At 56.4% G+C, this 17,660-nt stretch overlaps 1 protein-coding gene across 1 annotated transcript in view; it reads left to right on the top strand.

Moving 5' to 3' along the window:
• Positions 1 to 17,660, top strand: part of LOC147684281 (semaphorin-3F-like) — a 310,126-nt gene that overhangs the window by 249,325 nt on the left and 43,141 nt on the right. The window contains exons 12-14 of the mRNA XM_086940139.1: positions 14,072 to 14,294; positions 16,140 to 16,228; positions 16,318 to 16,359. Of these exons, the coding sequence (XP_086796265.1) occupies positions 14,072 to 14,294; positions 16,140 to 16,228; positions 16,318 to 16,359 (354 nt within the window). The remainder of the gene's footprint in view (positions 1 to 14,071; positions 14,295 to 16,139; positions 16,229 to 16,317; positions 16,360 to 17,660) is intronic.

Genomic DNA, 17,660 nt, shown 5'->3' with positions numbered 1-17,660 from the left:
TGCACCTCCAGCCTCAGGGGCCACAGCTACACAGTGCACCTCCAGCCTCAGGGGCCACAGCTACACAATGCACCTCCAGCCTCAGGGGCCACAGCTACACAATGCACCTCCAGCCTCAGGGGCCACAGCTACACAATGCACCTCCAGCTTCAGGGGCCACAGCTACACAATGCACCTCCAGCTTCAGGGGCCACAGCTACACAATGCACCTCCAGCCTCAGGGGCCTCAGCTACACAATGCACCTCTCCAGCCTCAGGGGCCACAGCTACACAATGCACCTCCAGCCTCAGGGGCCACAGCTACACAATGCACCTCCAGCCTCAGGGGCCACAGCTACACAATGCACCTCCAGCCTCAGGGGCCACAGCTACACAATGCACCTCCAGCTTCAGGGGCCACAGCTACACAATGCACCTCCAGCTTCAGGGGCCACAGCTACACAATGCACCTCCAGCCTCAGGGGCCTCAGCTACACAATGCACCTCTCCAGCCTCAGGGGCCACAGCTACACAATGCACTTCCAGCCTCAGGGGCCACAGCTACACAATGCACCTCTCCAGCCTCAGGGGCCACAGCTACACAATGTACCTCCAGCCTCAGGGGCCACAGCTACACAATGCACCTCCAGCTTCAGGGGCCACAGCTACACAATGCACCTCTCCAGCCTCAGGGGCCACAGCTACACAATGCACCTCCAGCCTCAGGGGCCACAGCTACACAATGCACCTCCAGCCTCAGGGGCCACAGCTACACAATGTACCTCCAGCCTCAGGGGCCACAGCTACACAATGTACCTCCAGCCTCAGGGGCTACAGCTACACAATGCACCTCCAGCCTCAGGGGCCACAGCTACACAATGTACCTCCAGCCTCAGGGGCCACAGCTATACAATGTACCTCCAGCCTCAGGGGACACAGCTACACAATGTACCTCCAGCCTCAGGGGCCACAGCTACACAATGTACCTCCAGCCTCAGGGGCTACAGCTACACAATGCACCTCCAGCCTCAGGGGCCACAGCTACACAATGTACCTCCAGCCTCAGGGGCCACAGCTACACAATGTACCTCCAGCCTCAGGGGACACAGCTACACAATGTACCTCCAGCCTCAGGGGCCACAGCTACACAATGCACCTCCAGCCTCAGGGGCCACAGCTACACAATGTACCTCCAGCCTCAGGGGCCACAGCTACACAATGTACCTCCAGCCTCAGGGGCCACAGCTACACAATGCACCTCCAGCTTCCGGGGCCACAGCTACACAATGCACCTCTAGCCTCAGGGGCCACAGCTACACAATGCACCTCCAGCCTCAGGGGCCACAGCTACACAATGTACCTCCAGCCTCAGGGGCCACAGCTACACAATGTACCTCCAGCCTCAGGGGCCACAGCTACACAATGCACCTCCAGCTTCCGGGGCCACAGCTACACAATGCACCTCCAGCTTCAGGGGCCACAGCTACACAATGTACCTCCAGCCTCAGGGGCCACAGCTATACAATGTACCTCCAGCCTCAGGGGCCACAGCTACACAATGTACCTCCAGCCTCCGGGGCCACAGCTACACAATGCACCTCCAGCTTCCGGGGCCACAGCTACACAATGTACCTCCAGCCTCAGGGGCCACAGCTACACAATGCACCTCCAGCTTCCGGGGCCACAGCTACACAATGTACCTCCAGCCTCAGGGGCCACAGCTACACAATGCACCTCCAGCTTCCGGGGCCACAGCTACACAATGTACCTCCAGCCTCAGGGGCCACAGCTACACAATGTACCTCCAGCCTCAGGGGCCACAGCTACACAATGCACCTCCAGCTTCCGGGGCCACAGCTACACAATGTACCTCCAGCCTCAGGGGCCACAGCTACACAATGCACCTCCAGCTTCCGGGGCCACAGCTACACAATGTACCTCCAGCCTCAGGGGCCACAGCTACACAATGCACCTCCAGCTTCAGGGGCCACAGCTATACAATGTACCTCCAGCCTCAGGGGCCACAGCTATACAATGTACCTCCAGCCTCAGGGGCCACAGCTATACAATGTACCTCCAGCCTCAGGGGCCACAGCTACACAATGCACCTCCGGCCTCAGGGGCCACAGCTACACAATGCACCTCCAGCCTCAGGGGCCACAGCTACACAATGCACCTCCAGCCTCAGGGGCCACAGCTACACAATGCACCTCCAGCCTCAGGGGCCACAGCTACACAATGCACCTCCAGCCTCAGGGGCCACAGCTACACAATGTACCTCCAGCCTCAGGGGCCACAGCTACACAATGCACCTCCAGCCTCAGAGGCCACAGCTACACAATGCACCTCCAGACTCAGGGGCCACAGCTACACAATGTACCTCCAGCCTCAGGGGCCACAACTACACAATGTACCTCCAGCCTCAGGGGCCACAGCTACACAATGTACCTCCAGCCTCAGGGGCCACAGCTACACAATGTACCTCCAGCCTCAGGGGCCACAGCTATACAATGCACCTCCAGCCTCAGGGGCCACAGCTACACAATGTACCTCCAGCCTCAGGGGCCTCAGCTACACAATGCACCTCCAGCCTCAGGGGCCTCAGCTACACAATGCACCTCCAGCCTCAGGGGACACAGCTACACAATGTACCTCCAGCCTCAGGGGCCACAGCTACACAATGTACCTCCAGCTTCAGGGGCCACAGCAACACAATGCACCTCCAGCCTCAGGGGCCACAGCTACACAATGTACCTCCAGCCTCAGGGGCCACAGCTACACAATGTACCTCCAGCCTCAGGGGCCACAGCTACACAATGCACCTCCAGCCTCAGGGGCCACAGCTACACAATGCACCTCCAGCCTCAGGGGCCACAGCTACACAATGTACCTCCAGCCTCAGGGGCCACAGCTACACAATGTACCTCCAGCCTCAGGGGCCACAGCTACACAATGTACCACAGCTACACAATGTACCTCCAGCCTCAGGGGCCCCAGCTACACAATGTACCCCCAGCTTCAGGGGCCACAGCTACACAATGTACCTCCAGCCTCAGGGGCCACAGCTACACAATGTACCTCCAGCCTCAGGGGCCACAGCTACACAATGCACCTCCAGCCTCAGGGGCCACAGCTACACAATGTACCTCCAGCCTCAGGGGCCACAGCTATACAATGTACCTCCAGCTTCAGGGGCCACAGCTACACAATGCACCTCCAGCCTCAGGGGCCACAGCTACACAATGCACCTCCAGCTTCAGGGGCCACAGCTACGCAATGCACCTCCAGCCTCAGGGGCCACAGCTATACAATGTACCTCCAGCCTCAGGGGCCACAACTACACAATGTACCTCCAACCTCAGGGGCCACAGCTACACAATGCACCTCCAGCCTCAGGGGCCACAGCTACACAATGCACCTCCAGCTTCAGGGGCCACAGCTACACAATGCACCTCCAGCCTCAAGGGCCACAGCTACACAATGCACCTCCAGCTTCAGGGGCCACAGCTACACAATGCACCTCCAGCCTCAAGGGCCACAGCTACACAATGCACCTCCAGCCTCAGGGGCCACAGCTACACAATGCACCTCCAGCCTCAGGGGCCACAGCTACACAATGCACCTCCAGCTTCAGGGGCCACAGCTATACAATGTACCTCCAGCCTCAGGGGCCACAACTACACAATGTACCTCCAGCCTCAGGGGCCACAGCTACACAATGCACCTCCAGCTTCAGGGGCCACAGCTACACAATGCACCTCCAGCTTCAGGGGCCACAGCTATACAATGTACCTCCAGCCTCAGGGGCCACAGCTATACAATGTACCTCCAGCCTCAGGGGCCACAGCTATACAATGTACCTCCAGCCTCAGGGGCCACAGCTACACAATGCACCTCCGGCCTCAGGGGCCACAGCTACACAATGCACCTCCAGCCTCAGGGGCCACAGCTACACAATGCACCTCCAGCCTCAGGGGCCACAGCTACACAATGCACCTCCAGCCTCAGGGGCCACAGCTACACAATGCACCTCCAGCCTCAGGGGCCACAGCTACACAATGTACCTCCAGCCTCAGGGGCCACAGCTACACAATGCACCTCCAGCCTCAGAGGCCACAGCTACACAATGCACCTCCAGACTCAGGGGCCACAGCTACACAATGTACCTCCAGCCTCAGGGGCCACAACTACACAATGTACCTCCAGCCTCAGGGGCCACAGCTACACAATGTACCTCCAGCCTCAGGGGCCACAGCTACACAATGTACCTCCAGCCTCAGGGGCCACAGCTATACAATGCACCTCCAGCCTCAGGGGCCACAGCTACACAATGTACCTCCAGCCTCAGGGGCCTCAGCTACACAATGCACCTCCAGCCTCAGGGGCCTCAGCTACACAATGCACCTCCAGCCTCAGGGGACACAGCTACACAATGTACCTCCAGCCTCAGGGGCCACAGCTACACAATGTACCTCCAGCTTCAGGGGCCACAGCAACACAATGCACCTCCAGCCTCAGGGGCCACAGCTACACAATGTACCTCCAGCCTCAGGGGCCACAGCTACACAATGTACCTCCAGCCTCAGGGGCCACAGCTACACAATGCACCTCCAGCCTCAGGGGCCACAGCTACACAATGCACCTCCAGCCTCAGGGGCCACAGCTACACAATGTACCTCCAGCCTCAGGGGCCACAGCTACACAATGTACCTCCAGCCTCAGGGGCCACAGCTACACAATGTACCACAGCTACACAATGTACCTCCAGCCTCAGGGGCCCCAGCTACACAATGTACCCCCAGCTTCAGGGGCCACAGCTACACAATGTACCTCCAGCCTCAGGGGCCACAGCTACACAATGTACCTCCAGCCTCAGGGGCCACAGCTACACAATGCACCTCCAGCCTCAGGGGCCACAGCTACACAATGTACCTCCAGCCTCAGGGGCCACAGCTATACAATGTACCTCCAGCTTCAGGGGCCACAGCTACACAATGCACCTCCAGCCTCAGGGGCCACAGCTACACAATGCACCTCCAGCTTCAGGGGCCACAGCTACGCAATGCACCTCCAGCCTCAGGGGCCACAGCTATACAATGTACCTCCAGCCTCAGGGGCCACAACTACACAATGTACCTCCAACCTCAGGGGCCACAGCTACACAATGCACCTCCAGCCTCAGGGGCCACAGCTACACAATGCACCTCCAGCTTCAGGGGCCACAGCTACACAATGCACCTCCAGCCTCAAGGGCCACAGCTACACAATGCACCTCCAGCTTCAGGGGCCACAGCTACACAATGCACCTCCAGCCTCAAGGGCCACAGCTACACAATGCACCTCCAGCCTCAGGGGCCACAGCTACACAATGCACCTCCAGCCTCAGGGGCCACAGCTACACAATGCACCTCCAGCTTCAGGGGCCACAGCTATACAATGTACCTCCAGCCTCAGGGGCCACAACTACACAATGTACCTCCAGCCTCAGGGGCCACAGCTACACAATGCACCTCCAGCTTCAGGGGCCACAGCTACACAATGCACCTCCAGCCTCAGGGGCCACAGCTATACAATGTACCTCCAGCTTCAGGGGCCACAGCTACACAATGTACCTCCAGCTTCAGGGGCCACAGCTACACAATGTACCTCCAGCTTCAGGGGCCACAGATACACAATGTACCGCCAGCCTCAGGGGCCACAGCAACACAATGTACCTCCAGCCTCAGGGGCCACAGCTACACAATGTACCTCCAGCCTCAGGGGCTACAGCTACACAATGCACCTCCAGCCTCAGGGGCCACAGCTACACAATGCACCTCCAGCTTCAGGGGCCACAGCTACACAATGCACCTCCAGCCTCAGTGGCCACAGCTACACAATGCACCTCCAGCCTCAGGGGCCACAGCTACACAATGCACCTCCAGCCTCAGGGGCCACAGCTACACAATGCACCTCCAGCCTCAGGGGCCACAGCTACACAATGCACCTCCAGCCTCATGGGCCACAGCTACACAATGTACCTCCAGCCTCAGGGGCCACAGCTACACAATGTACCTCCAGCCTCAGGGGCCACAGCTACACAATGCACCTCCGGCCTCAGGGGCCACAGCTAAACAATGCACCTCCAGCCTCAGGGGCCACAGCTACACAATGCACTTCCAGCCTCAGGGGCCACAGCTACACAATGCACCTCCAGCCTCAGGGGCCACAGCTACACAATGCACCTCCAGCCTCAGGGGCCACAGCTACACAATGCACCTCCAGCCTCAGGGGCCACAGCTACACAATGCACCTCCAGCCTCAGGGGCCACAGCTACACAATGCACCTCCAGCCTCAGGGGCCACAGCTACACAATGTACCTCCAGCCTCAGGGGCCACAGCTACACAATGCACCTCCAGCCTCAGGGGCCACAGCTACACAATGCACCTCCAGCCTCAGGGGCCACAGCTACACAATGTACCTCCAGCCTCAGGGGCCACAGCTACACAATGCACCTCCAGCTTCAGGGGCCACAGCTATACAATGTACCTCCAGCCTCAGGGGCCACAGCAACACAATGTACCTCCAGCCTCAGGGGCCACAGCTACACAATGCACCTCCAGCCTCAGGGGCCTCAGCTACACAATGCACCTCCAGCCTCAGGGGACACAGCTATACAATGTACCTCCAGCTTCAGGGGCCACAGCTACACAATGTACCTCCAGCTTCAGGGGCCACAGCTACACAATGTACCTCCAGCTTCAGGGGCCACAGCTACACAATGTACCGCCAGCCTCAGGGGCCACAGCTACACAATGCACCTCCAGCCTCAGGGGCCACAGCTACACAATGTACCTCCAGCCTCAGGGGCCACAGCTACACAATGCACCTCCAGCCTCAGGGGCCACAGCTACACAATGCACCTCCAGCCTCAGGGGCCACAGCTACACAATGTACCTCCAGCCTCAGGAGCCACAGCTACACAATCTACCTCCAGCCTCAGGGGCCACAGCTATACAATGTACCTCCAGCCTCAGGGGCCACAGCTACACAATGCACCTCCAGCCTCAGGGGCCACAGCTACACAATGTACCTCCAGCTTCAGGGGCCACAGCTACACAATGTACCGCCAGCCTCAGGGGCCACAGCTACACAATGCACCTCCAGCCTCAGGGGCCACAGCTACACAATGTACCTCCAGCCTCAGGGGCCACAGCTACACAATGCACCTCCAGCCTCAGGGGCCACAGCTATACAATGTACCTCCAGCCTCAGGGGCCACAGCTACACAATGCACCTCTCCAGCCTCAGGGGCCACAGCTACAGAATGTACATCCAGCCTCAGGGGCCACAGCTACACAATGTACCTCCAGCCTCAGGGGCTACAGCTACACAATGCACCTCCAGCCTCAGGGGCCACAGCTACACAATGTACCTCCAGCCTCAGGGGCCACAGCTACACAATGTACCTCCAGCCTCAGGAGCCACAGCTACACAATGTACCTCCAGCCTCAGGGGCCACAGCTATACAATGCACCTCCAGCCTCAGGGGCCACAGCTACACAATGCACCTCCAGCCTCAGGGGCCACAGCTATACAATGCACCTCCAGCCTCAGGGGCCACAGCTACACAATGCACCTCCAGCCTCAGGGGCCACAGCTATACAATGCACCTCCAGCCTCAGGGGCCACAGCTATACAATGCACCTCCAGCCTCAGGGGCCACAGCTACACAATGCACCTCCAGCCTCAGGGGCCTCAGCTACACAATGTACCTCCAGCCTCAGGGGCCACAGCTACACAATGTACCTCCAGCTTCAGGGGCCACAGCTACACAATGCACCTCCAGCCTCAGGGGCCACAGCTACACAATGCACCTCCAGCCTCAGGGGCCACAGCTACACAATGCACCTCCAGCTTCAGGGGCCACAGCTACACAATGCACCTCCAGCTTCAGGGGCCACAGCTACACAATGCACCTCCAGCCTCAAGGGCCACAGCTACACAATGCACCTCCAGCTTCAGGGGCCACAGCTACACAATGCACCTCCAGCCTCAAGGGCCACAGCTACACAATGTACCTCCAGCCTCAGGGGCCACAGCTACACAATGTACCTCCAGCACCTCCAGCCTCAGGGGCCACAGCTACACAATGCACCTCCAGCTTCAGGGGCCACAGCTACACAATGCACCTCCAGCTTCAGGGGCCACAGCTACACAATGCACCTCCAGCCTCAAGGGCCACAGCTACACAATGTACCTCCAGCCTCAGGGGCCACAGCTACACAATGTACCTCCAGCCTCAGGGGCCACAGCTACACAATGTACCACAGCTACACAATGTACCTCCAGCCTCAGGGGCCACAGCTACACAATGTACCTCCAGCCTCAGGGGCCACAGCTACACAATGCACCTCCAGCCTCAGGGGCCACAGCTACACAATGCACCTCCAGCCTCAGGGGCCACAGCTACACAATGCACCTCCAGCCTCAGGGGCCACAGCTACACAATGCACCTCCAGCTTCAGGGGCCACAGCTACACAATGCACCTCCAGCCTCAAGGGCCACAGCTACACAATGCACCTCCAGCTTCAGGGGCCACAGCTACACAATGCACCTCCAGCCTCAAGGGCCACAGCTACACAATGCACCTCCAGCCTCAGGGGCCACAGCTACACAATGTACCTCCAGCCTCAGGGGCCACAGCTATACAATGTACCTCCAGCCTCATGGGCCACAGCTATACAATGTACCTCCAGCCTCATGGGCCACAGCTACACAATGCACCTCCAGCCTCAGGGGCCACAGCTACACAATGCACCTCCAGCCTCAGGGGCCACAGCTACACAATGCACCTCCAGCCTCAGGGGCCACAGCTACACAATGCACCTCCAGCCTCAGGGGCCACAGCTACACAATGCACCTCCAGCTTCAGGGGCCACAGCTACACAATGTACCTCCAGCCTCAGGGGACACAGCTACACAATGTACCTCCAGCCTCAGGGGCCACAGCTACACAATGTACCTCCAGCCTCAGGGGCCACAGCTATACAATGTACCTCCAGCCTCAGGGGCCACAGCTACACAATGCACCTCCAGCCTCAGGGGCCACAGCTACACAATGTACCTCCAGCCTCAGGGGCCACAGCTACACAATGCACCTCCAGCCTCAGGGGCCACAGCTACACAATGCACCTCCAGCCTCAGGGGCCACAGCTACACAATGTACCTCCAGCCTCAGGGGCCACAGCTACACAATGTACCTCCAGCCTCAGGGGCCACAGCTACACAATGCACCTCCGGCCTCAGGGGCCACAGCTAAACAATGCACCTCCAGCCTCAGGGGCCACAGCTACACAATGCACCTCCAGCCTCAGGGGCCACAGCTACACAATGTACCTCCAGCCTCAGGGGCCACAGCTACACAATGCACCTCCAGCCTCAGGGGCCACAGCTACACAATGCACCTCCAGCCTCAGGGGCCACAGCTACACAATGCACCTCCAGCCTCAGGGGCCACAGCTACACAATGTACCTCCAGCCTCAGGGGCCACAGCTACACAATGCACCTCCAGCCTCAGGGGCCACAGCTACACAATGTACCTCCAGCCTCAAGGGCCACAGCTACACAATGCACCTCCAGCCTCAGGGGCCACAGCTACACAATGTACCTCAAGCCTCAGGGGCCACAGCTACACAATGTACCTCCAGCCTCAGGGACCACAGCTACACAATGTACCTCCAGCCTCAGGGGCCACAGCTACACAATGTACCTCCAGCCTCAGGAGCCACAGCTACACAATGCACCTCCAGCCTCAGGGGCCACAGCTACACAATGTATCTCCAGCCTCAGGGGCCACAGCTACACAATGTACCTCCAGCCTCAGGAGCCACAGCTACACAATGCACCTCCAGCCTCAGGGGCCACAGCTATACAATGTACCTCCAGCCTCAGGAGCCACAGCTACACAATGTACCTCCAGCCTCAGGGGCCACAGCTACACAATGCACCTCCAGCCTCAGGGGCCACAGCTACACAATGCACCTCCAGCCTCAGGGGCCACAGCTACACAATGTACCTCCAGCCTCAGGGGCCACAGCTACACAATGTACCTCCAGCCTCCGGGGCCACAGCTACACAATGCACCTCCAGCTTCCGGGGCCACAGCTACACAATGTACCTCCAGCTTCAGGGGCCACAGCTACACAATGTACCTCCAGCCTCAGGAACCACAGCTACACAATGTACCTCCAGCCTCAGGAGCCACAGCTATACAATGCACCTCCAGCCTCAGGGGCCACAGCTACACAATGTACCACAGCTACACAATGTACCTCCAGCCTCAGGGGCCCCAGCTACACAATGTACCTCCAGCTTCAGGGGCCACAGCTACACAATGTACCTCCAGCCTCAGGGGCCACAGCTACACAATGTACCTCCAGCCTCAGGGGCCACAGCTACACAATGCACCTCCAGCCTCAGGGGCCACAGCTACACAATGTACCTCCAGCCTCAGGGGCCACAGCTACACAATGTACCTACAGCCTCTTGAACACCCTAGCCGGTGCAGCTGCCACAGGTAGTATGCATTCACTAGCACTCACAGGCTGTCTCATGCAGGTTGCAGGCACCAGCACTCACAGGCCATCACATGTAGATTGCATTCACTGGCGCACTCACGCCGACAGGCAGGTTGCAGTCACCGACATTCACAGGCCGTCACATGCAGGTTGCAGTCACCGACATTCACAGGCCGTCACATGCAGGCTGCTGTCACCAGAACTCTCAGACCGTCACATGCAGGTTTCAGTCACTGGTACTCACAGGCCGCCATGTGCAGGTTGAAAGTCACCAGCACTCACTCTGTCACAGGCAGGTTGTAGTCACGCAAAGCCTGTTTCTAATGTCAAAGCGCCTCCTATATAACCAAAGCCTGCCTTACAGAGCGCGGTTACGTGGAGGTTTCTACTTCTGGTGAACTTTTTATTTTAGGTGTTCCGGCATGTCAGTCCTGGGAGTGTACTGGCCTATTCTGGTCATGAGTGTAAGCTGGTGGTTGGCATGCTCTGTACTCTTGTCATGTTAGCTCCGGTGTACTGGTGGGATAGTGGCTGAGGGAGACATCGTTTAGTTTGATACGCAGCAGTTACAACAACCGCGTTGTTACATCACATACGATTACATCGCAAGTTGTCACAACGACCGCGTTGTTACATCACATATAATTACATCACAAGTCGTTACAACGACTTGCTGTAAGTGGCAGTAGGTGTTGGATTTACAATCCAACACCTTCCCTGCTGTTGCACAAACTGGAGTAGGAATAGTAAATTATACTATTCCCAAGTCAGTGCGCCCCCTACAGCAAGTCATTGTAACGACTTGCGATGTAATCGTATGAGATGTAACAATGCTGTCGTTGTAACGACGAGTCGTAACGACATGCGATGTATCACATGCAAACTAACGATGTATAGTCAGTGGTTGGTATCTAGAGTTAGACACAATGTATTGTAGCTGTGTGCTGGTTGTGTGCCACTGTTGGCCTCCTTGCTGGGGTGTACTTGCGCACTGGTGATTGGTGTGTACTGGTGATTGGTGTGTACTGGTGGTTGGTGTGTACTGGTGGTTGGTATGTACTGGTGTTTAGTGTGTGCTGGTGATTGGTGTGTACTGGTGGTTGGTTGGTGTGTACTGGTGATTGGTGTGTACTGGTGATTGGTGTGTACTGGTGATTGGTGTGTACTGGTGGTTGGTGTGTACTAGTGGTTGGTGTGTGCTGGTGATTGGTGTGTGCTGGTGATTGGTGTGTGCTGGTGATTGGTGTGTACCGGTGGTTGGTTGGTGTGTACTGTGGTTGGTGTGTGCTGGTGATTGGTGTGTGCTGGTGGTTGGTTAGTGTGTACTGGTGGTTGGTTGGTGTGTACTGGTGGTTGGTGTGTGCTGGTGATTGGTGTGTGCTGGTGATTGGTGTGTCCTGGTGATTGGTGTGTACTGGTAGTTGGTTGGTGTGTACTGGTGATTGGTGTGTCCTGGTGATTGGTGTGTACTGGTAGTTGGTTGGTGTGTACTGTGGTTGGTGTGTGCTGGTGATTGGTGTGTACTGGTGGTTGGTTACTGTGTACTGGTGGTTGGTTGGTGTGTACTGGTGGTTGGTGTGTACTGGTGGTTGGTGTGTGCTGGTGATTGGTGTGTACTGGTGGTCGGTATGTGCTGGTGATTGGTGTGTACTGGTGGTTGGTTGGTGTGTTTTGTGGTTGGTGTGTGCTGGTGATTGGTGTGTACTGGTGGTTGGTTAGTGTGTACTGGTGGTTGGTTGGTGTGTACTGGTGGGTGGTGTGTGCTGGTGGGTGGTGTGTGCTGGTGATTGGTGTGTGCTGGTGATTGGTGTGTGCTGGTGATTGGTGTGTACTGGTGGTTGGTATGTGCTGGTGATTGGTGTGTGCTGGTGATTGGTGTGTACTGGTGTTCGGTAAGTTGCTGGTGATTGGTGTGTACTGGTGGTTAGTTGGTGTGTACTGGTGGCTGGTGTGTACTGGTGATTGGTGTGTACTGGTGGTTGGTTGGTGTGTACGGGTGGTTGATGTGTGCTGGTGATTGGTGTGTACTGGTGGTTGGTTGGTGTGTACTGGTGGTTGGTGTGTACTGGTGATTGGTGTGTACTGGTGGTTGGTTGGTGTGTACGGGTGGTTGGTGTGTGCTGGCGATTGGTGTGTACTGGTGATTGGTGTGTGCTGGTGGTCGGTATGTGCTGGTGATTGGTGTGTACTGGTGGTTGGTTGGTGTGTACTGTGGTTGGTGTGTGCTGGTGGTTGGTTAGTGTGTACTGGTGGTTGGTTGGTGTGTACTGGTGGTTGGTGTCTGCTGGTGATTGGTGTGTACTGGTGATTGGTGTGTACTGGTGGTTGGTATGTTCTGGTGATTGGTGTGTACTGGTGGTTGGTTGGTGTGTACTGGTGATTGGTGTGTACTGGTGGTTGGTTGGTGTGTACTGTGGTTGGTGTGTGCTGGTGATTGGTGTGTACTGGTGGTTGGTTAGTGTGTACTGGTGATTGGTTTGTGTGTACTGGTGGTTGGTGTGTACTGGTGGTTGGTGTGTACTGGTGATTGGTGTGTACTGGTGGTCGGTATGTGCTGGTGATTGGTGTGTACTGGTGGTTGGTTGGTGTGTACTGTGGTTGGTGTGTGCTGGTGATTGGTGTGTACTGGTGGTTGGTTAGTGTGTACTGGTGGTTGGTTGGTGTGTACTGGTGGTTGGTTGGTGTGTACTGGTGGTTTGTGTGTGCTGGTGATTGGTGTGTACTGGTGATTGGTGTGTACTGGTGGTTGGTATGTGCTGGTGATTGGTGTGTACTGGTGGTTGGTTGGTGTGTACTGGTGATTGGTGTGTACTGGTGATTGGTGTGTACTGGTGGTCGGTATGTGCTGGTGATTGGTGTGTACTGGTGGTTGGTTGGTGTGTACTGGTGATTGGTGTGTACTGGTGGTTGGTTGGTGTGTACTGGTGGTTGGTTAGTGTGTACTGGTGGCTGGTTGGTGTGTACTGGTGGTTGGTGTGTGCTGGTGATTGGTGTGTACTGGTGATTGGTGTGTACTGGTGGTCGGTATGTGCTGGTGATTGGTGTGTACTGGTGGTTGGTTGGTGTGTACTGGTGATTGGTGTGTACTGGTGGGTGGTTGGTGTGTACTGGTGGTTAAGCTGCAGGGTACGCGTGTGATGCTGGTTCTGGTGGTGGTCTGGAGTTGCAGTGCTTGGTATCTTTCGAAGTGATATCAATGTCCCCCCTTGCTTCATGTTTCCATCTACATTTGTTCTGTGTGAGGCCAGATGGCTTGTAGCGCTAGTCACTAAACGTAGCTCTCCGAACGACTGGCTGGAAGATTGGACGCATGGTGGAGGGCTTTACTTGGTTGTTTCAGTTGCCTCTGGTGGGCTCGTTGCTGGGGTGTGTTGGTGCTGTAGTTGTTCTTCTTGGTGTCTCGTGTCGGCACAGAGACTCACGCTGGTTCGCCAATTAGGGTTGTGCTCAGAGAGACAATTTACACTTAGTTCAGGGGTTAAAAGCTTTGAATTGGAGCTCCATATTGATTCTGCTGTTTCCTCCACAGTGCCCCGGGGGGACCTTCACTCCAGGCCTCCGGTCCACCAAGGAGTTCCCTGACGAGCTGGTGAACTTCATCCGAGCCCACCCCCTGATGTACAACGCGGTGTACCCCGTGCAGCGCCAGCCGCTGGTGGTGCGCACCAACGTGGACTACAAGTTCACCAGCATCGCGGTGGACCTGGTGGACGCGGTGGACGGCCGCTACGAGGTGCTGTTCCTGGGGACAGGTAGGGACCACCCGCTCATTTGCAGCACATTAATATGTTCCCTGTGTAAGTAGCCGCCTGAGAGGACCCAGTGGTCCCGCCTCAAGGGCTCCTAGACCCGCAAGTGGTGAACTTACAACTCTCTGTGAACACAAACAGGTGCCCAGCTCCCAAGTGCTACCTGCACAATACCGATGACCCACAATACTGATGACCCTCAATACCAATGACCCTCAATACCAATGACCCTCAATACCAATGACTCTCAATACCAATGACCCTCAATACCAATGACCCACAATACCAATGACCCTCAATACCGATGACCCACAATACCAATGACCCACAATACCGATGACCCACAATACCAATGACCCTCAATGCCGATGACCCACAATACCAATGACCCACAATACCAATGACCCACAATACCGATGACCCACAATAAAGATGACCCACAATACCAATGACCCACAATACCAATGACCCACAATACCAATGACCCACAATACCAATGACCCACAATACCGATGACCCACAAAACCGATGACCCACAATAGGGTTGACCCACAATACCAATGACCCACAATACCAATGACCCACAATACCAATGACCCACAATACCGATGACCCACAATACCAATGACCCACAATACCAATGACCCACAATACCAATGACCCACAATACCAATGACCCACAATACCAATGACCCACAATACCAATGACCCACAATACCGATGACCCACAATACCAATGACCCACAGTACCAATGACCCACAATACCAATGACCCACAATACCAATGACCCACAATACCAATGACCCACAATACCAATGACCCACAATACCAATGACCCACAATACCAATGACCCACAATACCGATGACCCACAATACCAATGACCCACAATACCGATGACCCACAATACCGATGACCCACAATACCAATGACCCACAATACCAATGACCCACAATACCAATGACCCACAATACCAATGACCCACAATACCGATGACCCTCAATACCAATGACCCTCAATACCAATGACCCTCAATACCAATGACCCTCAATACCAATGACCCTCAATACCAATGACCCTCAATACCAATGACCCTCAATACCAATGACCCACAATACCGATGACCCTCAATACCAATGACCCTCAATACCAATGACCCTCAATACCAATGACCCACAATACCAACGACCCACAATACCAATGACCCTCAATACCAATGACCCTCAATACCAATGACCCACAATACCAATGACCCACAATACCGATGACCCACAATACTGATGACCCACAATACTGATGACCCACAATACCAATGACCCTGGCACCTGAGGCTGGTGGGCAAGAGAGAAGGATGTCTCCTATCGCTAAGGATGAGACAGAGCCACCAACCAGGGGCTGTGACCTTCGACAGAGTGGGAAAGAGAGAATGTTGCCCCCTATCGCTAAGGACGAGGCAGACCCCCCCCCATCCCAGGGCTGTGACACTCTTCACAATCAGCAAGAGATGGTGTCTCCTGGCCCTTGCATCCCTTGTTACCCCGGAGAAGCCCCCTCTGGCTGCTGCCGCCTGGGGCACTCTCGACAGCCCCTGCCACAGGTGGGAGGTCTCATCCTGTAGGGTCTGGTCCACAATGGTGGCTCTTGGTGGAGCACAGCCAGGGTGGAGCAGGCACGAGTGTCTTTATCCCTTCAGAGACAGCCTCCGGGGTGGCACAGTCCTGGCTGGTTTGGCCCTGGGGACCCGGGGATGGGCCTTAGGGGGGTCCTGTTGATCCTCCCACAGGCAGGGGCAGCTCCTGTCCCCCTTATCCCGAGCCTGACCCAGACACCTCTGTTCCCTCTTCTCAGACCGCGGGACCATACAGAAGGTGATCGTGCTGCCGAAGGATCCCAGCAGCACCGAGGAGCTGACGCTGGAGGAGGTGGAGGTCTTCAGGGTAAGGTCAAAGGTCATCTCTGGTGGAGGGTGGACCCAGCGACTTTCATATGTCCCCTAAGTAGTGACCCTGTCTCTTTCTTCCTGCAGGTGCCTGCCCCTGTGAAGACTCTGAAGATTTCTTCCAAGAGGGTGAGATGGGGGTTGTGTTGAAAGGCGGAGTATGCTGTTAAAACACAGTGATGGGGGGGCTGGGAGCACGTCTAGGCCCAGCATGCAACTCCCTAAATGGACATGTATGCACGTAGAGTATGCAGTTCCTAAAAGAATCAGAAAAGAAAGCAGGAACGGGTGTAGGTCGGAAGGGGTCTGAGCAGCAGATCGGGGGGATCTGATTGGTCAGCAGCAAGAGCCTTCACACATCCTGATGAGTGTCATGCTTCATCATCACATAGCTCCTCGTTGGGCCAGCGCTGCAATGCCCAACGGCCCCCTCGAGGTCTTTTAAAATAAGACGCCACGATGAAGAAGCAGAAACCGGTCCTCGGAAGATTGTTTCCGGTCCAGGGAAGGCATGGCTTGGCAGTTCGGGCTGGACTGTTCCCATGAGGCACAGGGTCAGACTGATTTGCATATGGCCATGTCTGAACTGGGGTGGCAGAGTGAGCTAAAGAACGATGATGGATTAAACCCAGATCTTTTGACTGGGGGTGAGTGTTTGCAGTGTTCAACACTCCGTCCATCATCTCCTTTGGGGAAGCATGACACCCATCAGGGTGTGTGAAGGCTCTTGCTTCTGACCAATCAGACCGCCCAATCTACTTGCTCAGACCCCTTCCGACCTACAGCCTTTCTCATTCCTTTAGGAACTGCACACTCTACGTGTACACATGAGTGGGCTGTTAGAGCAGAGCTTGGGAGGTGACTAGGAGGCCACCGGAGGCCACCATGAAGGGCCACTGGATTGCCCCTCAAAGCAGAGAACGTGCTCTCGTGGCTGATGTTGGGCAGCAGCGCGCTTCTTGACCAATGCCTTCCATTTTGGTAACTCTTGAGTGCTGGGAGCTTGCAGCCAGTGCCTCTGTAGATCGCATGCTTTGCCACGCCTGCATCTATCAGCCGAAGGAGCACTTGAAAGGTGGAATCACACCATTGGGGGGTGGAGGGGGACTCCCCGCAGCACATGGAGCATCAGGGGGTGCTGTCCATGCTGGAGATCTCTGAACAGAGCCACGTCTGGAGGCTGAGCCCTGCCCAACAGCGGTGAGAGAGACCCCTGGATGAGTTGGTGCACAGACCCCTCCCGATGAGCCAGACCAGGTGTCCAATCTCAGCTGCGATCACAAGTGCCCTGGTACATATGTCGCCCCCACTGCACTCTGTTGGCAGCCGCAGGCAGCTCGCTCCACAGACTCTGGCCTGAAGAGCAGTCGTCTCGGGTTTGGGAGCCGGGGAGGGCGCTTGGGATCTGAGGTGTTGTATGGGATGACATT

Source organism: Lissotriton vulgaris, chromosome 10 (assembly GCF_964263255.1).
Source record: "Lissotriton vulgaris chromosome 10, aLisVul1.2, whole genome shotgun sequence".
NCBI classification, from domain to species: Eukaryota; Metazoa; Chordata; class Amphibia; order Caudata; family Salamandridae; genus Lissotriton; species Lissotriton vulgaris.
Note: the sequence above shows the minus strand (reverse complement) of the source record. Positions and strands in the feature narration are given on the sequence as shown.